This window comes from Mesoplodon densirostris, chromosome 3, assembly GCF_025265405.1.
Source record: "Mesoplodon densirostris isolate mMesDen1 chromosome 3, mMesDen1 primary haplotype, whole genome shotgun sequence".
In the NCBI taxonomy this organism is placed as follows: domain Eukaryota; kingdom Metazoa; phylum Chordata; class Mammalia; order Artiodactyla; family Ziphiidae; genus Mesoplodon; species Mesoplodon densirostris.
In genome coordinates this window covers 37,180,206-37,201,665 of record NC_082663.1, presented here as the reverse complement: position 1 = coordinate 37,201,665, position 21,460 = coordinate 37,180,206, and the positions used below count along the sequence as shown (strand labels likewise).

General features: G+C 38.6%; 1 protein-coding gene across 5 annotated transcripts in view; it reads right to left on the bottom strand.

Moving 5' to 3' along the window:
• Positions 1-1,722: 1,722 nt before the first annotated feature.
• The window catches only part of NNT (nicotinamide nucleotide transhydrogenase), a 97,227-nt gene continuing 77,489 nt past the window's right edge, over positions 1,723-21,460 (bottom strand). For all 5 annotated transcript variants that reach the window (XM_060092866.1, XM_060092864.1, XM_060092867.1 and 2 more), the window contains 3 exons: positions 7,252-7,370; positions 5,073-5,188; positions 1,723-3,520 (listed from right to left, as the gene is read on the bottom strand). In XM_060092866.1, coding sequence (XP_059948849.1) covers positions 3,371-3,520; positions 5,073-5,188; positions 7,252-7,370 — 385 coding nt within the window. In that variant the 3' untranslated portion in view covers positions 1,723-3,370. The remainder of the gene's footprint in view (positions 3,521-5,072; positions 5,189-7,251; positions 7,371-21,460) is intronic.

The following is a 21,460-nucleotide window of genomic DNA, read 5'->3' as shown; positions in this document are numbered from 1 at the left end:
TTAACCTAATTCTTCTTTCCCTTGAGAATCTAAAGAGCAGCTGGATTATGAAAGTTGCTGCCACTGGAGTGAAGTTTTGGGTTTGGGTTTGTTTTTGTTTTTTAACCATTCTGCCCCAGTAATATTTGTTGGCAAAGACTCTCAAAAACTGGCAAGAGCTATAAATTAGATATCTGAACTATTATCCCCTATCTATACAAAAGAGCTGTCCAACTTACCAGTACTAAAATGCTTTAATTAGAAAGACTTATGCCTTAGGGGACTAGAAAATTTGCCTCTAGGTCAGATGAACATATGGGTTATAAGTTATAATTATACAAACTAAGGCTTTGGGATCAGATAAATTGAATTAAACCCTAAAGCTAAATGATACATAATATATCCCATATTTGTGTTGGATAGGAAAACAGTAAAATCTGAAAGTTAGGGTAATGACTTAAATGGAATCAGAAAGGCCAAGGCCCATCTTCCAGATTCATTACCAAATACTTAACTCATATTCACTGGCTCAGGAAAAACGGAAAGTCTACTGCATGAACAGATTAGTCCTCTCTATTAGTCTCTCTATTACAGCCCTATAAAGAAGAGTATATAGAATGATAAAGAGATTTATGTAACAGAAAACTGTCCAAAGTTAGATAGATAAATCAATAGATAGATAGATAGAATGCATAAAGACTTATACATTTACTATATACTATTCCTTAGTTGGATGCGTAACTTAAACACAAACTCCCAAATTAAGACAAACATGAGAAAATAAAGGATGGTTAATAAGGCCAAAAAGATAAATCAATGTTAGCACTTTACTGCCTAATTCTTTTTTTTTTTTTTTTTTTTTTTTTTTTTTGGTAACAGACTGTAGGGTATAATGGATTTTTAAAAAAATTATTTCGGGCCTCCCTGGTGGCGCAAGTGGTTGGGAGTCCGCCTGCCGATGCAGGGGATACGGGTTCATGCCCCGGTCTGGGAGGATCCCATATGCCGCGGGGCGGCTGGGCCCGTGGGCCATGGCCGCTGAGCCTGCGCGTCCGGAGCCTGCGCGTCCGGAGCCTGTGCTCCGCGGCGGGGGAGGCCACAACAGTGAGAGGCCCGCATACTGCAAAAAAAAAAAAAAAAAAAAAAATTATTTCTAGGGCTTCCCTGGTGGTGCAGTGGTTGAGAGTCCGCCTGCCAATGCAGGGTACACGGGTTCGTGCCCCGGTCCAGGAGGATCCCACATGCCGCAGAGCGGCTGGGCCCGTGAGCCATGGCCGCTGAGCCTGCACATCCAGAGCCTGTGCTCCGCAACGGGAGAGGCCACAACAGTGAGAGGCCCGCGTACCACAAAAAAAAAAAAAAATTATTTCTAGTTGAATTTCAAAAAGACATAGTGAACAAAAGATCAATACAGAAAAATAAGTCATATTTACCAGTTATATGACTTATCAGAAAGGGAGGAATAATAAAATAAGATGAACGAAAATTATTTTTGTTGCTTTTAGACCTCACCATAATTAATAACCCAAGATCAACAATCTTTTGGAGTATTACTTTAAGAAATTAAATATCCAAAAATCCCTTAAATCACTTAAACAATAAAGTAAAATAAAACCAACCAGAGCATGAATTTTCAATTCAATTAACACAACTGAATGACAGGATTAGCAAGTATCAAAGAAATGAGATCATCCTAAATTTTTAAAATATAGAAAAATATTTACTATAAATGATGGAAATAAATCCAAGTATAATTATTTTAATTTAAATTGAATGCAGGAATTATCTCAAAAAAAAAATCCAAGTTGCTGCTTCCCAGATATACCTACAACTACTTTGAGAAAAGGAAAAGGGCATGACTCAAGATACTATTTACTTTCTTCTAATAGAACTTTCATGATATAATTCAGTCTTGAGGTTACAAATGACCTGAGATCCATTAACAAATTGCATTTACCACTTAAAAATTAAAAAGGAGTCTTTCCTGATTTAAAACACATGCACACACAAACAGATCTTAATCTCAGGCACAGCAAAAAAGAAAATGATTACCAAACCAACAAATACTATGAGTTTTAAACTCAATAAACATGAGTATTATAGTAAAAAATTTCACACCAGTTATTTCTTTTTCTGATTTAGAGATACTTTTTACATGTTAATAATTGTTTCAAGAAACTTAATGCCAAATTAATTATATATAGAGATAGATATTCCAAATATTCTTCACACATTCAACCGATACAGAGCTTTTGGCATAATGGCAAAGTCAGGAAGAAAATCTACACTTTTACTGCAAAAGACAATCTTTACTGGTGCTGAAAAAACATAATCTTTACTGGTGCTTAAATAAAGAGGTAGCTAAAAAGTGCCACCATTTCTCTCAAATGTTATCATTTACATAACACCTTAAAACACACTCTGATTTGGGAAAAAAATTATTCTTCCAAGCAGTTAAGACAGATTAATCTCATCTATTTCATGGTAGCAAAATCTTCCTCAGATATTAATAACAGGCATAATTACTTGATTTTAGCCTTTCATCACCAGAGACAATTGCTACATCACTATGAAAACATGATGAACTCATTTTATTAGTCAAATAGTTGAATTCCATTCAAGTGCACTTAATACAGTACTACACATTATAAATTGATTGAAATTAGAGAGATCTCCAATTGGAAATGGGGTTTAAAAAATACAACTAATACTGATTTCAAATTATATGTTTCATTGGTGTTCTAATGAAACATACACAGCAAATGATTTGTTTCCAGCATCTCTGAAAGATTATCTAGTACTTTACTGTATTAAAATAGAAGTGAGAAAATACACCCCTGAAATACAGAATCAGAAGTACAGTTTGAAAAATTGAAACTAATTTGATATGTTTAATTCAGATTATGGTTAAATGGTAAGAGGACAACAGCTCAAGAGCTGATGAAAGTTTTAATTTAGTCACATTTGTTGAAAAAACATAAATGCAGGTGGCTGTAATGTTTACACTGAGTCAGACTTTTTCAAATCTATGTATAATGTAAGTCCTAAAAAATCATAAAGACTTAATTTCTTAAAACACTGCTAACTATTGAGGAAAGTCCAAATGGATTACATCTAAAATGAGGCTGTTCCTTCTCCTTGTGTAAAATACTTTTGGAATTCATAACACAAAAAATATGCACAGGAAGACATTTAGACTTGTCAATCCTTTTTTAAAATTGAGGGATTGCTGCTCTTGAAAATTTTCCCTGTATTTGCTTTGCTTTCTTCAGAGTCTTCCTTTTCTTTCAGGAGCTCTGATACAGATGTGTATCAGCTGTATATGTTAATAATTTATTTGCCTGTTGCCACAAGAGGTGGCTTTGTTAGACAACAGCTTAATCTTTATGTTTTACTTCTGGTAGGATTCTCTAACTTTCGCCTGAAGGGCATCACACGTCTTCTTGGCATCGCCTAGAAGCATGGCTGTGTTAGGTTTGTAGAAGATTGGATTGTCCACTGCAGCGTAGCCAACACCTAAGGTCCTCTTCATAACAATGACCTAAGAACCGAAGATTAAGTGAGACGGTGTATTTAACAGACCTGGCCAGGACTTGTTCGACAAACAAACATTGCTCTGCCCTGACTTTGAACAAAGCAGGTACCACTACTAATTCTTTACTACGAAGACTTAATATACACAAGGAGTAGTTTTAAATGCATGTTTACTCTATATTAACTTTAATTCTTTAAATGTGCCCATACTCTTATATCCATTAGAGAAAAGGTCATGTTAACAATAGTATATCTCCAAGTGATAAGTGACTTTTTTTCTCAGTGCTTTTCTCTATAAAGACTATGTATAACACTTTCTAGTCAGAAAAATAAGCATCTTTCTCTGAATGGGCTAAAGAGAACAAATTTAGTGCATAAGCTTCTACTACCCATCCTAAGACAAATGTAGTTGAGTGGGAAAATGGTATGATTCTTAGTCCATTGCTTTAAAGTAAAGGATATCAGACAGAAAGGATATAAGACAAGAGCCCAAAGAGCAATCTAGTGTGTCACAGAACAGAGCTAATGACTAATAGAATGCTTCCACGAAGGAAAATGAAGGGGTAAGTCCATCCATCTCTAATACTGATGTGTTCTAGACATTTACAATTACATGGATTGTGGATGTTGCTGTCCTGTTGAATATCAAGTCAATTCTTCATGAAATGAAAAGCCTTTCTATGGTCTTTTAGGACTCGCAGTCTATTCAAAAATGGAAGCAGAGCAAATTTATTCATGTTCCATATACCATTAATACAGTAATGTACGCTACAAACTCAAATATTGGTGATCAATGCAACTGTCCATACACACATGAACAAGTGCATGTCATATCTACTCACTCACCACAAATACTATGTTTAAAATTCACACATTTACAATAAAGAGAGACAAATTAAAGGGAAAATATACGTTACGTTATAATGATTCTTAAAATGCAGATATGACTTGAGAGTGGTAAAGAGACTTGCCCACAGTTGGGTTGCCCACAGTCGGGGCAGAGGAAAATTTATGAATGTTTGCATTCTCTACAATCTAGCAATTAGCTTTTTCAAAAGTAATGTGCTGTGAGCAGGGCTTGCTTCCTTCCATGTTATTGTTTGGTTTTCTAAATCACCTTTCTTCTGTACACTCCATAACATACAAATTCCCTTTCAAAAAAATTAAATGAAAATATGTGCTCATCTTCATATGTGAAGGCGATGATACTGACTGACTGTCCTGGAGGGAAGCCATTTGCTTCACTGAACGCGGCCTGGAATTCAGCCAGACTCATCCCAAAAGCTCACAGGTCCTTTTTCATCTGTAGTTACAGATTGTGTTAATCCATCCAGATAATCTCTTTTAGTTCTAATCGAGATCAGGGCATTCACTCAGTTTCTCTGGTGACCACAGAACAGACAGAAGCTGGATATAGAGAGCTGGACCCTAAATCTACTCTAACTCCTGAGCCTCCTAAAAGGCATCATCATTTCTCATCAAGTGACCAAGGAAAGTTCTGTGTATGTGTTTTAAGAGACCTTTAATTATTAGAATGAAACACAAGTCTGAAACTTTACCTGCTTTGATTTCCAGACCTCGAGGACTGGCATGCCTGCAATAATAGAGTTGGGGTCTTCTTGAGCCGCTGAATTAACAGTGTCATTAGCTCCAATTACAAGGACCAAATCCGTGTCTACATAATAAAAGAAAATATAAAAATTAAAAGGGTCACTTTTACTTTCAGGCAAATTATGGTGACCTGACTTTATAACAACAACAACAGAAGCTAGTATTTATAGGACAAACACTTGTGCTAGGCACTGTACAAAGAGCTTTATCAGAGAGGTTCAGTAACTTAGCCAATGTCACACAGCTTAAAAGCAATAGGTCCAGCATCTGAACCTGAGCACCCTGACTGGAGCTTGCATTATTATGCTTTCCCTTCCTTCAATGGATCTACCTAATCTGACTTTAGTAGCTCTTTTATGATCCCAAAATGATCTTGCCAGTAACATTAAAGATCTACATTCCCATAAATGGGTGTTGAATATTGTCAAAAGCTTTTTCTGCATCTATTGAGATGATCATATGGTTTTTCTCCTTTAATTTGTTAATATGGTGTATCACGTTGATTGATTTGTGTATATTGAAGAATCTTTGCCTTCCTGGAATAAATCCCACTTGATCATGGTGTATGATCCTTTTAATGTGTTACTGGATTCTGTTTGCTAGTATTCTGTTGAGGATTTTTGCATCTATGTTCATCAGTGATATTGGTCTGTAGTTTTCTTTCTTTGTGACATGGATAAAGAAGATGTGGCACATATATACAATGGAATATTACTCAGCCATAAAAAGAAATGAAACTGAGTTATTTGTAGTGAGGTGGATGGACCCAGAGTCTGTCATACAGAGTGAAGTAAGTCAGAAAGGGAAAAACAAATACCATACACTAACACGTATATATGAAATCCAAAAAAAAAAAAAAATGGTTCTGAAGAACCTAGGGGCAGGACAGGAATAAAGACGCAGACATAGGGAATGGACTTGAGGACACAGGGAGTGGGAAGGGTAAGCTGGGATGAGGTGAAAGAGTGGCATGGGCATATATACACTACCAAATGTAAAATAGATAGCTAGTGGGAAGCAGCTACATAGCAAAGGGAGATCAGCTCTGTGCTTTGTGACCAACTCGAGGGGTGGGATAGGGAAGGTGGGAGGGAGACGCAAGAGGGAGGAGATATGGGGATATATGTATACGTATAGCTGATCCATTTTGTTATACAGCAGAAACTAACACAACATTGTAAAGCAATTATACTCCAATAAAGATGTTTAAAAAAAGATCTGCATTCCATTTTCAACTTTTAAAATGACTACTTAATATGCAATTTGATGTCTAAAAGAAAATGGTCTAAGAGTCTGTACTATATTAAAGCTGTGTCCATAATTCCTGGAACTGGCAGGTTTCACACATAATTTAGCAACAGTGAAATCTGAAAGGGGACATAAAATTAAAATGGTCTAAATTCCCTCTTTAAGGATCATAATATAAGGTACCTTAGAACTCTGCCAAAAATGCCATGTGAATCTAGACATACACACAATTTCATTATTTTTCTCTAATAAACAGTACTTTTTAAGTTTACAGTGGATACATGCCAGAGGGAGCTGGTTTAATTTTAACAAACATGATCTTGGGCCAAATGTCATTAGCATTTAACATCTACCCAGTGACAGCCACAAAGTCCAACACCTTATCTAGTGAAGTCCTAGTACTTTAAAGAAAACAGAAAACTACTTACCATGAGTTGGTACAACTGAAAACCAGTAAAATCTCAGACACTGGCAAGAATCAGACACTAAATCATCAGCAGAAGCAATTTTATAAATGAGGAACCTGAGGTTGAGTACCTAGTTCAAGACCACAAGCAAATGAGACTCAGGACCTGGATTCCAAAGCCAGGTCTGTTCCAAATCCCTCTGCAATGCAGTCCACTGCACTGCCTCCCAAGATTTTCACCATCCTTCAGATCTCCTCAGAGGGAGAAAAGTACCCATGCTGCTTACAAATCTGTTGCACCTTTTTCAGTATTGTCTTTCGCTTATTTAATTTCAACTGCATACTTACTAGGAGCAGGTTACTCTTCATCTGACTAGTAGGTCTTCAGTAATCCCACAATTTATGCCCTAAGACTGGCATCGCTCTATTCATGCTAAGAACACCTAAACTTTACCATTATCCCCATCACTTACCTGGGAAATCATGGTTGATCTCATCCATCTCCAACACAATATCATATGGCACCCCAGCCTCAGCCAGCAGCACATTAAGCTGACCAGGCATCCGGCCTGCAACTGGGTGAATTCCAAACCTAGACACGAAATAAATGAACAGCTGGCCTTACTTGATGGGCCGAAACGTACAGAGACCCCAGTATCACCTCCAAATCTGCACGCTTTGTTCTTGGCACCTCTGCTTCTCCTGGTACTATGTGATCTCTACAAGCAGGAATAGAATCCGTCTAGATATGTGGTCAATCTACAAATAGTAAGGTTTGGAGATTCAAGATCTCAGTATATACAAACTGTAACTTCTCTCAAAAAAGTAAGTGTGACTTTAGAACCTGACTCTTCCATATATATATATATATTGTGTGTGTGTGTGTGGTACACGGGCATCTCACTGTTGTGGCCTCTTGCATTGCAGAACACAGGCTCTGGACACGCAGGCTCAGCGGCCATGGCTCATGGGCCCAGCCGCTCCGCGGCACATGGGATCTTCCCAGACCGGGGCACGAACCCGTGTCCCCTGCATCAGCAGGCGGACTCTCAATCACTGTGCCACCAGGGAAGCCCCTTCCATATATGTTTTAAGTTCAATGAACTCCCAACAACATTAATAATATCACCTTACATTTAATAAACATTATGTTCTCTCATGATACTTGATAATTTTTGAATCTTTTTGAAGTCAGCCTGGAATTAAACGTTTGCCATGAAAAACACTGTCATGCACATAAGTTAAAGGCCTACTTTCAGCGAGTAATATGCAGCATTACTCCACATCACAGAAGAAATGTGATAGTAACATGCTGGAGTGTTTAAAAGGCAGAGTCATACACAAATCACATATCTGCTCTTTAATTAAGGCAAAAGAAACTGAAGCATCAAGCAATTTCGTTCAACCACAGCCATAATGGGATCTCTGAAGTCATGTAATCCAACCTCTTGCCCACAGTACTGATCTCTGTCTCCTCAGCACTGGGCATAGTCCCTGGCACACAGGAACGACCAAATAAAAAGTGAGTGAGTGAGTGAATGAATGGATGAATCCAGTGAAGAAATGCATTTTATACTACCTCTAGGCAGGGATCCATCCATCCTCAGCTTAAATACCTTCAGTGACCAGAAACTAACTCCATTCTAGCTCTATTCCATTACTAGAAAATCCCAATAACTATATATATATCATATCACACACACACACGCTCATTATATTAAACCAAAAAGAACCTCCAACGCATTGCTTTCCAAGGTCTGCAGTTTGAGGGTCTACTCCCTCTTTCACATGTGGATTCCTCTGAGCTAACCTAGGATGCCTATTAAGCAAAACATCTTCAATTCTTTCAACTGTTGTTCAATGACTGACAGGACTTCTAGACTCACTGCTGTCCTAGTCACCTGTTCCTATATTGTCACTGTCCAGCTCAAACCTCAGTCCCCCACCGTAAATACAATACACTGGATGTGATCTAGATGCACAAGGCACAGCAAGGAAGTCATACCCTCAGGCCCCTTTCAGAAGCCTAAGTGTGTAACAGCTCCCACACCACACTGCTGGTTTTTATCACTGACAGTTATTTAAGATGCCCTATTGGAACTCTACTCAGTGCTCTGTGGTGACCTAATTGGGAAAGAAATCCAAGGAAGAGGGGATATATGTATACGTGTGGCTGACTCACTTTGCGGTACAGCAGAAACTAACACACCACTGTAAAGCAGTTGTACTCCAAAAAAAAAAAAAGATGCCCTGTTACTTTTCACAGGAGCTGCTGCCAAGCCAGGCGTCCCCACTCGTAACACAGTCCCTGTTAGGAACAGATTAAAAAAGCATAGGAATTGACCCCTCCCCAAAGCAGACCTGAAAAGAGCTATAAAATGGCTATTTGTGTTGTCCAAATAACTGATATATGGTTTGCTACATCTTTAAATGAAGATAACAAAGATAATCTGATAATGAAGAGCCTGAATTACTGGGGAGCTCGTAATTGGAAAACAAGATATCAACTGATAGGTTCTCTTTAATCAATTTTATTTTTTTAATTTATTTTTGGCCGCATTGGGTCTTCATCGCTACGTGTGGGCTTTCTCTAGTTGTGGCAAGCTGGGGCTACTACTCTTCATTGCAGTGCACGGGCTTCTCATTGCAGTGGCTACTTGTTGCGGAGCACGGGCTCTAGGCACAAGGGCTTCAGTAAATGCAGCACATGGGCTCAGTAGTTGCGGCACACAGGCCCTAGAGAGCGCAGGCTTCAGTAGCTGTGGTGCCTGGGCTCAGTAGTTGCGGCTCGCAGGCTCTAGAGTGCAGGCTCAGTAGTTGTGGTGCACAGGCTTAGTTGCTCCACGGCATGTGGGATCTTCCTGGACCAGGGATCAAACCCGTGTCCCTTGCACTGGTAGGCGGATTCTTAACCACTGCACCATCAGGGAAGTCCCTCAAATTCTCTTTTATATAATCTTCATTCTGGGACCACTGAAAGTTCCTAAATAATCAACTTATGTTTAAAAAAACAGAAACTCAGGGCTAAAAGGAAACAAAACAGTTATCTCTAGGTGGTTGTACAACAGATTACCATTTTACTTCTCCTCTATTTAAAAATGTTTTCCAAATTTTCTATGAGAATGAACAATTTTATGGTGGGAAAAAATTAACTTCATTTAAAATAAATTAATACTTCATGCTTTTATATTGTGATATAATTTACAAATTTCTTATATATTATTTCATTCTATCCCTAATCATCTTTAATAATCTCCATCAAGAATTAGAATTTAGAGCACCTGATTCAAACCCAGGACTTAGTTAAATAAACTGGGCTTTAGAGCTACATTCCTGTACCTTAAAAAAAGAAGAGAGCAAGAATATATATCAGAGGCGCTGCCGGCATATATTTTGGCATAATGACTAATACTGACTCTTTGAGATGTGCTATACAATTTGCACAACTTTTTTTTTTTTTTTTTTTTTAATGGTACGCGGGCCTCCCACTGCCGTGGCCCCTCCCGTTGCGGAGCACAGGCTCCGGACGTGCAGGCTCAGCAGCCATGGCTCACGGGCCCAGCCGCTCTGCGGCACGTGGGATCCTCCCAGACCGGGGCACGAACCCGTATCCCCTGCATCGGCAGGCGCAGGCGGACTCTCAACCACTGCGCCACCAGGGAAGCCCCTGCACAACTTTTTTAGTATAGCTAACCTGTAAGTTGAACTCGGGTCTTTCTGCCTCAAGAGTCTTTTCACAACTATACAATATAGGCAGTATAGTCAAGCATTTAAGAGGTATTTTTGTTTAGTTAGTAGCTCAAGTTAACTAGTTACATGACATTCAGTAAGTTACTTAATAGCCCCCTCTCTCTCAATTTTCCCATAGAGTACTAACCAGCTGTTATTACAAGCCCACATCATGCCAAGGGCTATATTAAACTCTGTAGAAGAGGTTTGAGAAATACCTATTTATCTCTGCTTGAATGGGTGAAATAAGGAGTTCTAAGAATCCAATTTACAGTGTTGAGAAAAACTGAGCACCCAGAAAGTTTCAAACAATACTATAAGCTATAAATTTTTTTAATTTAATTAAGTATTTGCATGGACATAGGAGGAAAAAATGTCTCTTAGTACACAAAGTACCTGCAACAATGCAAAACATTTACCAGCACCTCTTAAATGCTGGGGAAGTAGGTTCTGAAAAATTACTAGGGGTAGGAGGTAGAATGAACTGTATAGAATGGACTATTAATAATCTAAGACTTTTTAAAATTTTTTATTGGAGCATAGTTGATTTACAATAGGGGTAGGAGGTAGAATGAACTGTATAGAATGGACTATTAATAATCTAAGACTTTTTAAAATTTTTTATTGGAGCATAGTTGATTTACAATGTTGCGTTAGTTTCTGCTGTACAGCAAAGTGAATCAGCTATACATATATATCTCCACTCTTTTATTTTTTTATTTATTTATATTTATTTTTGGCTGTGTTGGGTCTTCGTTGCTGCGTGCAGGCTTTCTCTAGTTGCGGTGCACGGGCTTCTCATTGCGGTAGTTTCTCTTGTTGTGGAGCACGGGCTCTAGGTGTGTGTGCTTCAGTAATTGTGGCACACAGGCTCAGCAGTTGTGGTTCAGGGGCTCTAGAGCACAGGCTCACTAGTTCTGGCGCACGGGCTTAGCTGCTCCACGGCATGTGGGATCTTCCTGGACCAGGGCTCGAACCTGTGTCCCCTGCACTGGCAGGCAGATTCTTAACCACTGCACCACCAGGGAAGTCCCTCCACTCTTTTTTAGATTCTTTCCCCAAACAGGCCATTACAGAGTACTGAATAGAGTTCCCTGTGCTATACAGTAGGTCCTTATTAGTTACCTATTTTCTATATAGTGGTGTGTATATGTAAGACTCTTTTAAAGGGCATTTATCATCTCTTCCCTCAGTGGGCTACCTACAGTTTTTTTTTTTATTGAAGTATAGTTGATTTACTACTTTATTTTGGTGAGAATAAAATTAATAAATAAATAAAATTAATCATTTTTTGGAAATGTAACAGTTCAACAGTTGAGTAAAAATTTTTAAATGTTCTCTAAAAACAAGATTGTTTTTTTTTTAGCTAGACATTGCTATCCTAATGTCATTGTCTGTTCCAAACCAGGGTTTTTAATCACTCCTGAAAACAAAAGAAAAGAGGCAAAATACTGACAATTCATGTTCCTACTCTTCATGTAGTAACACAAACTATATTCAGCACTACTGCAGCTATTTTCAAACTGCCTCAGAGAAAGCATTTCCAAAATGTTACACAGACTCTTGGGTTGAGATGTCTACTTTAAAATTTTAATACCTTTACAATGGCAATAAGATAAAACATTTGAAAAAAAAAATTCTCCAGGCACCAAACTATATGCTCATTAAATGGGAGTTATTAATACTAACCCTCAATCCTGAACATGAATGTCATTTTAATATTATAACAATAATATAGAATTTTAAGCATGAATATAAAAAATAGAGAGAAAAATGCAGTATATCGAAATAACCAAAATATACTCCTAAGCCTGCTGATTGAATGAATGTAGAAAAAGAAAATGCATGATGAACGAAGTTTCAGAGGTGCTTGATTTTGTAAACAAGCATCACAGTCTCCAGTTCAGGACTTTTAAACCTTTCTTCAATGATTGGGAGGGATGAACAATCCCTTAGGTTCACAGGAAATAACAGAAGCAGTAAGAAAAAGACAATAACAGACTCAGAGAAGGTAAAGGTCACTTATATGTAATAAACAATTGAATTTTAAAAAAGAGGAAAGACTGAATTTGTGTAATCCTTACAAAAAGTGAGAAAGAAGGCAGAGCACAAAGCAAAATAAATGTGCATGAAAGAATGACACGGACATGTGTCTTTAAAGGCATGTATGACACTAAGGTGTATAAAGAAAGTAATTTGGACATCAAAATAAATAAGGATAGTCATGGATTATAACCCACTGTGGAAAGTGGGAATTCATGAGTCAAGACCGATAACAGATTCATAAGTCAATAAGGAAAGGAAGAAAGGAAGGAAGGGTGGGAACACTCTCCCCTATAGTGGTAGGCCATCAACTGATAAATGTAGTGGGGTTATAAAACCACCATTTTGCCACCATCATAATAAAGTCTGGTTCAGATAAAAATCATCAGCAGCACATGCTCAATCTAAGGAGTAAAGCTTGAATGAGGAGCAGGATTTTGCAAGGTCTTTAAGAGAGCTCAACAGAGAAAGAAAAAAAAATCAGTAAAGACTTTCAGTGCTTTCTCTGACAGCTACTTTATTGAAATTGATCAATAATAAGTAGTTGTCAGAACATCTGGATACTTTGCTCAATGGGCATTTGGTTAAGTGGGAAGAGCCTGTATTTCTTTTTCTCCCCAGCTAATAGTTCCTTATAATACCTAATAAAATAAATTACCAAGATTAACAAACCAAATCTCAGCCAAGAAGAACTTAAATTGAAATTAATTTATTATGTGTTTTAAGGCACTGTTTGGTATACACAAAATATTTTGTGTACAGAATATTTTAACTTTATGTTCTTTAAATATCAAGTGGGAGCAACAGCCAGCTCTACCCACCACGAGTCCCTCCCATCAGGAAACTGGCACAAGCCTCTTAGAGAGCCTCATACACCAGAGGGCAGAGAGCAGAAGCAAGAAGAACTACAATCCTGCAGCCTGCGGAACAAAAACCACATTCACAGAAAGATAGACAAGATGAAAAGGCAGAGGGCTATGTACCAGATGAAGGAATAAGATAAAACCCCAGAAAAACAACTAAATGAAGCAGAGAGAGGCAACCTTCCAGAAAAAGAATTCAGAATAATGATAGTGAAGATGATCCAGGCCCTTGGAAAAAGAATGGAGGCAAAGATCAAGAAGATGCAAGAAATGTTTAACAAAGACCTAGAAGAATTAAAGAACAAGCAAACAGAGATGAACAATACAATAGCTGAAATGCAAACTACACTAGAAGGAGTCAATGGCAGAATAACTGAGGCAGAAGAACGGATAAGTGACCTGGAAGGCAGAATGGTGGAATTCACTGCTGTGGAACAGAATAAAGAAAAAAGAAAGAAAAGAAATGAAGACAGCCTAAGAAACCTCTGGGACAACATTAAACACAACAACATTTGCATTATGGGGGTCCCAGAAGGAGAAGAGAGACAGAAAGGACCTGAGAAAATATTTGAAGAGATTATAATCGAAAACTTTCCTAACACGGGAAAGGAACTAGCCACCCAAGTCCAGGAAGTGCAGAGAGTCCCATACAGGATAAACCCAAGGAGAAACATGCCGAGACACATGGTCATCAAATTGGCAAAAATTAAAGACAAAGAAAAATTATTGAAAGCAGCAAGGGAAAAATGACAAATAACATACAAGGGAACTCCCATAAGGTTAACAGCTGATTTCTCAGCAGAAACTCTACAAGCCAGAAGGGAGTGGCAGGACGTATTTAAAGTGATGAAAGGGAAGAAGCTACAACCAAGATTACTCTACCCAGCAAGGATCTCATTCAGATTCGAGGGAGAAATCAAAAGCTTTACAGACAAGCAAAAGCTAAGAGAATTCAACACCACCAAACCAGCTCTACAACAAATGCTAAAGGAACTTCTCTAAGTGGGAAACACAAGAGAAGAAAAGGACCTACAAAAACAAACACAAAACAATTAAATATCAAGTGGAAGAACTAAAGGCACAAAGAATGTGCCCCATCAAAGGCAGAGATTCTATAATTAAATTCAGGGACCCTCATGTGTCATTATTTTTTAATAATGATGAAACAAAATAATTTCCAAAAGAACACATCTTAAAGTCAAAAATTTTAGTTTGAAAAGGTCATTTCATTTTATGGAGGTTCTTAGTAATATAGTTAACATATCAAATTGCATTAATCAGCTGATTTGTCTTCAAAGTTAATGCCAATCTGTATTTCAACTGTCAATTTCAAGTCAACATTCAAAATTAATGCAGGGTTGTTTTCGCACATCAGGAAAAGGTACTCTATCTTCTACCACTGACTAGATCCAATGATAAAACTAAATAACTAGATTTAGTTCAGGGAGTTGCAGCTTAAAAGGATCAGAGGGCACTTGGATAAGGTTCAAGAGAAACACAAAATACCTAACAACTTAGAAAATAACATGCTCTAAGTGAAAAAAGATAAACTGGCTACAAAAAAAAGGCAAAACTGATTTTCAAGCAGACCAAATAAAACAGAAGTTGACCAAATATTCCTCATTTTCATTAAACAGAAGAAAAGAAAATAGTCTTCAAATGCAAAAGAAAGAGTTGCAATTAACTTAAAAAAATACTTTCTGTCAACAATTAGAACAAATTTCCTAGTTAGGGAAAGTTTCAGGCTTCTTTTCTGTGGATCAGGCAGAGACAGAGGTTCATTAATCTGAGCTGACATACAAACCACCAATTCAGTACAAAATGGATTCAAGGGGATTTCACAAATACATGTAAAGGATGGTTGGCTGGCAGTGGACATAGTCACGGCAGTTAGGATAGCTGAGACAGCTCTTCATTCATGGGAGGAGGAGGAGGGATAAAAACTACTAGTAAGAGAGAGCAGCAGCTTTGGTGGAACTGAGGATTCCCAGAACAACTGCAAGACATTGTTCTACCTCAGTCCTATACTAACTGCAATGAATGTGCTCTTTTGAGATCTTCATAGTAAATCTTGGACACCAAAAATTTCCCCTAGGGCTTCCCTGGTGGCGCAGTGGTTGGGAGTCCACCTGCCGTTGCAGGGGACACGGGTTCGTGCCCCGGTCCGGGAAGATCCCACATGCCGCGGAGCGGCTGGGCCCGTAAGCCATGGCCGCTGAGCCTGTGCGTTCGGAGCCTGTGCTCCGCAACAGGAGAGGCCACAACAGTGAGAGGCCCGCATACCGCAAAAAATAAATAAATAAATAAAATTTAAAAAAATTTTTTTCTCTTAATCTCCCAATCCTTCTGAGCATCAACAAGTGCTTCCTGTTTCCCCCAGGTCCCTTCCTCTCCCCAAAACCTGATGGGTGAGGCTTAAGAAAGACTAAGAGTCACTGTGCTACATGACATTTAAGGTCTGTACTAGCTTCCTATTGCTGATATAGCAAATCACCACAATTTTAGTAGCTTAAAACAACACAAATGGATTATAGAGGTCTGACATCCAAAATCAGTTTCTCTGTGCTAAAAATCAAGGTGTTGGCAGGGCTGCATTTCTCTTAGAGGCTCTAGGCTCAAGGGCTCCGTCCCTTGCCTTTTCCAGCTTCTGGAGGCCCCCATTCCATGGCTTGAGGCTACATCACTCTGACTTCTGCTTCCATTGTCACACATCCTTCTCTGATTCTGACCCTCCTTCCTCACTCTTGTAAGAACCCTAGTGATTATGTGGGCCCACCCAAATAATTCAGAATCCTCTCTCCAGCTCAGAATCTTCACTGAATCTACAAAGTTTCTTTTGCCATATAAGGTAATATATTCACAGGTTTGGGGGCTTCGGAGGTGGGTATCTTAGGGGCCATTATTCAGCCTACCACAAACTCCCTTTCCAGTCCTAAAATTCCATGAACTAGAGATTCTAATTTAGCTGAGTAAACCAATACACACTTTGTGATTTACTTTTGTATTTCAATTCTGTATCCCTCCTTGATTCCAGTAATTTTTAAAAACTTTTAATTTATTTATTTGTTTTTAATACTGCCTTTGCTTATCTTTAAATTGATCCATCTGGCAATCATCTTTATGCTTTAACTGAGGTGTCTTGGTCCAAATTAGAAATTAAAGACCTCCAAATGTATTTGTTATTATTGTAATATTTGATTAGCTGCAGATGGCATAAAGACAATGTTTCTGTTGAGCTGGTTGTGAAGGGTAAACAATCATAAAGCTAACTAACATGTTATGCTGAATATCCCAAAGGACAGATCACTTTATATCTGTTTGCATAATAATTTGTTATAGTAAACTTTAAGAATCTAAAGTTGGAAAGAAACACATGCCAGGCTATTACAAGAGAATGCCAATGTTTTGAGAGAAATGACAGAACACACTAAATTTGTAGAAATATATATGTGCAGGCTGATGAGTCAATGTGAATTTACAACAATTCTGGCCCATGCAACTGGCTAATCTTCAAAGTATGGATTAAAGTTAATTATATCAGACATTGGTTGCCCATGACCAGCAATTTCCAGGAACTAAGGGCCAAAGCTCATCACATTCCATCATCACATGAAGAATATCCAGAATTCCAAAATGCAAAGCATACCAGCCTTTTGGTTCTTCCCTATGAACCATGAAAATTATCTTTATTGTACACATGCTTAACAAAACAGGATCAGCTGTCCTTGTCCATAACGTAATTCTACAGAAGGGGAATAACTACTAAAACGCGATCACGGAAAAATCTTCCATGCTCCCAGAACTCTTTCTTTATGCTCCTCCTCCTTATGATGCACGGCAGCATAGTAACTGGCTGAAGACTGTGCTCTCCAAACTGGGAGAAACTTGAGAATAGGAACTGTGTCTTATTTATCAGTTCCCACAGTACCTGGCACTCTTTTAGAGTGACTCAAATAAAGGGAGGGAAGGAAAGGTTTTTTGGGGGTTTTTTTTATTATTATTTTATTTTATTTTATTTTATTTTTGCGGTACGTGGCCCTCTCACTGTTGCGGCCTCTCCCGTTGCGGAGCACAGGCTCCAGACACGCAGGCTCAGTGGCCATGTCTCAGGGGCCCAGCCGCTCCACGGCATGTGGGATCCTCCCGGACCGGGGCACGAACCCGTGTCCCCTGCATCGGCAGGCGGACTCTCAACGACTGTGCCACCAGGGAAGCCCGGAAAGGGTTTTAAGGAACATAGTGTGCCCAATAAAGTACACTGACTCACACTTTCTATTATCTCTTTTTAGAGAAAGATTTCAGGGAAGTAGTAAAGAGTAGCAGTTAAAAGTTCTCAAGTGCCACTGCCTGCATTCAAAACATTTGGACAATTTGCCTGTGTGCCTCACTTTCCTCATGTGTACAATGGGATTCATAAGAAAGCCTCTTCAGAGGATTATTGTGAGATTTAAGGGAGACAGTTCATGTAAAGAGCTTTTTATACTTTAGACCAATGCCTGACATACATAAGCCCTTAATAAATGTAACCTGAAACTATAATAGTCTATTGAAATACATTTTGTGATATAGATGCTCATCTGTATTGTTCAAATAAATGCACATTTTTAATGATCATTTACATTAAAAAAACACAAATTTTTACACTAAAACAAATGTGGTTTGTTATCAACATTTCTGAATTAATTTTCTAATATTTACCTTGAAATCCCAGTAAGTATCAATATGGTCCAATGAAAGCCAGAAATTCTTTGTACTTGCAACTACACAAAAAACTAGAGAAATTATACAGTCAATATAGACTGAGGCCAATAATTGCCACAGTGCACACACTGGCAACTTGGTCGTAGTTAATATTCAAGTGTTGAACAGTGTCAAATTTCAAAAGGCCACATTTAACCCTTCTATAGATACTATTAAGGCAAAAAAGTACTGTTTCTTAGATTGGTTCAAGAAGGCGGAGTAGAAGAACGTGCACTCACTCCCTCTTGTGAGAGCACAAGAATCACAACTAACTGCTGAACACTCATCAACAGGAAGACACTGGAACTCACCAAAAAAGACACCCCACATCCAAAGACAAAGGAGAAGCTGCAATGAGATAGTAGGAAGGGCACAATTACAATAAAATCATACCCCATAACTGCTGGGTGGGTGACTCACAAACTGGAGAACACTTATAACACAGAAGTCCACCACTGAAGGTTCTGAGCCCCACATCAGGCTTCTCAACCTGGGAGTCCAGCAACAGGAGGAGGAATTTCCAGAGAATCAGCCTTTGAAGGCTAGCAGTCTTTGACTGCAGGACTTCGACAGGACTGGGGGAAAAAGAGACTCCACTCTTGGAGGGCACACACAAAGTAGTGTGCACATCAGGACCCAGGGCAAGGAGCAGTGACCCCAGGGGAGACTGAACCAGACCTACCTGCTAGTGTTGGAGGGTCTCCTGCAGAGGCAGAGGGTGGCTGTGGCTCACTGCGGGACAAGGACACTGACAACAGAGTTCTGGGAAGTACTCAGCATGGGCCCTCCCAGAGTCTGCCATTAGCCCCACCAGAGAGATGGTAGGCACCAGCGCTGGGTTGCCTCAGGCCAAACAACCAATAGGGAGGGAACCCAGCCCCACCCATCAGCAGTCAATCGGATTAAAGTTTTACTGAGCTCTGCCCACCAGAGCAACACCCAGCTCTACCCACCACCAGTCCCTCCCATCAAGAGGCTTGCACAAGCCTCTAAGATAGCCTCATCCACCAGAGGGCAGACAGCAGAAGCAAGAACTACCATCCTGCAGCCTGTGAAACGAAAACCACATTCACAGGAAGACAGACAAGATGAAAAGGCAGAGGACTATGTACCAAATGAAGGAATAAGATAAAACCGCAGAAAAACAACTAAATGAAGTGGAGATAGGTAACCTTCCAGAAAAAGAATTCAGAATAATGATAGTGAAGATGATCCAGGCCCTTGGAAAAAGAATGGAGGCAAAGATCGAGAAGATGCAAGAAATGTTTAACAAAGACTTAGAAGAATTAAAGAACAAGCAAACAGAGATGAACAATACAATAACTGAAATGAAAAATACACTAGAAAGAATCAATAGCAGAATAACTGAGGCAGAAGCACAGATAAATGACCTGGAAGACAGAACGGTGGAATTCACTGCCATGGAACAGAATAAAGAAAAAAGAATGAAAAGAAATGAAGACAGCCTAAGAGACCTCTGGGACAACATTAAATGCACCAACATTCACATTATGGGGGTCCCAGAAGGAGAAGAGAGGAAGAAAGGACGCAAGAAAATGTTTGAAGAGATTATAGTCGAAAACTTCCCTAACATGGGAAAGGAACTAGCCACCCAAGTCCAGGAAGTGCAGAGTCCCAGGCAGGATAAATCCAAGGAGAAAGACACCAAGACACATAGAAATGAAATTGACAAAAATTAAAGACAAAGATAAATTATTAAAAGCAACAAGGGAAAAACGACGAATAACATACAAGGGAACTCCCATAAGGTTAACAGCTGATTTCTCAGCAGAAACTCTACAAGCCAGAGGGGAGTGGCATGATATATATAAAGTGATGAAAGAGAAGAAACTAAAACCAAGATTACTCTACCTGGCAAAGATCTCATTCAGAGTCAGTGGAGAAAATGAAAGGTTTACAGACAAGCAAAAGCTAAGAGGATTCAGCACCACTAAACCAGCTCTACAACAAATGCTAAAGGAACTTCTCTAAGTGGGAAACACAAGAGAAGAAAACAAACACAAAACAATTAAGAAAATGGTCATAGGAACATACATATCAATAATTACCTTAAATGGAATGGATTAAATGCTCCAACCAAAAGACACAGGCTCGCTAAATGGAAACAAAAACAAGACCCATCTATATGCTGTCTACAAGAGACCCACTTCAGACCCTAGAGACACATACAGACTGAAAGTGAGGAGATGGAAAAAGATATTCCATGCAAATGGAAATCAAAAGAAAGCTGGAGTAGCAATACTCATATCAGATAAAATAGACTTTAAAATAATGTTACAAGAGACAAGGAAGTATATGACATAATGATCAAGGGATCAATCCAAGAAGAAGATACAACAATTATAAATATATATGCACCCAACATAAGAGGACCTCAATACATAAGGCAAATGCTAACAGCTGTAAAAGAGGAAATCGACAGTAACACAGTAATAGTGTGGGATTTTAACACCTCACTTACACCAATGGACCGATCATCCAGACATAAAATTAATAAGAAAACACAAGCTTTAAATGACAAAGTAGACCAGATAGATTTAGTTGATATTTATAGGACATCCCATCCAAAAACAGCAGATTACACTTTCCTCTTGAGTGCACGTGGAACACTCTCCAGTATAGATTACACCTTGGGTCACAAATCAAGCCTTGGTAAATTTAAGAAAATTGAAATCATATCAAGCATCTTTTCCAACCACAACACTATGAGATTAGAAATCAATTACAGGGGGAAAAAACGTGAAAAACACAAACACATGGAGGCTACACAATACATTACTAAAGAACCAAGAGATCACTGAAGAAACCAAAGAGGAAATCAAAAAGTACCTAGAGACAAATAACAACCAAAACACGATGATCCAAAACCTGTGGGATGCAGCAAAAGGAGTTCTAAGAGAGACGTACACAGCAATACAATCCTACCTCAAGAAACAAGAAAAATCTCAAATAAACAATCTAACTTTACACATAAAGGAACTAGAGAGAGAAAAACAAACAAAACCCAAGGTTAGTAGAAGGAAAGAAATCATAAAGATCAGAGAAGAAATAAATGAAATAGAAAGAAAGAAAACAAAGATCAATTGAAAAGAAAGCAAAGAAATTGGAAGAAAGCAAAGATCAATAGAACTAAAAGCTGGTTCTCTGAGAATATAAACGAAATTGATAAACCTTTAGCCAGACTCATCAAGAAAAAGAGAGAGAGGACTCAAATCAATAAAATTAGATCAAAAAGAAAAAAAAATGGTTCTGAAGAACCTAGGGGCAAGACAGGAATAAAGACGCA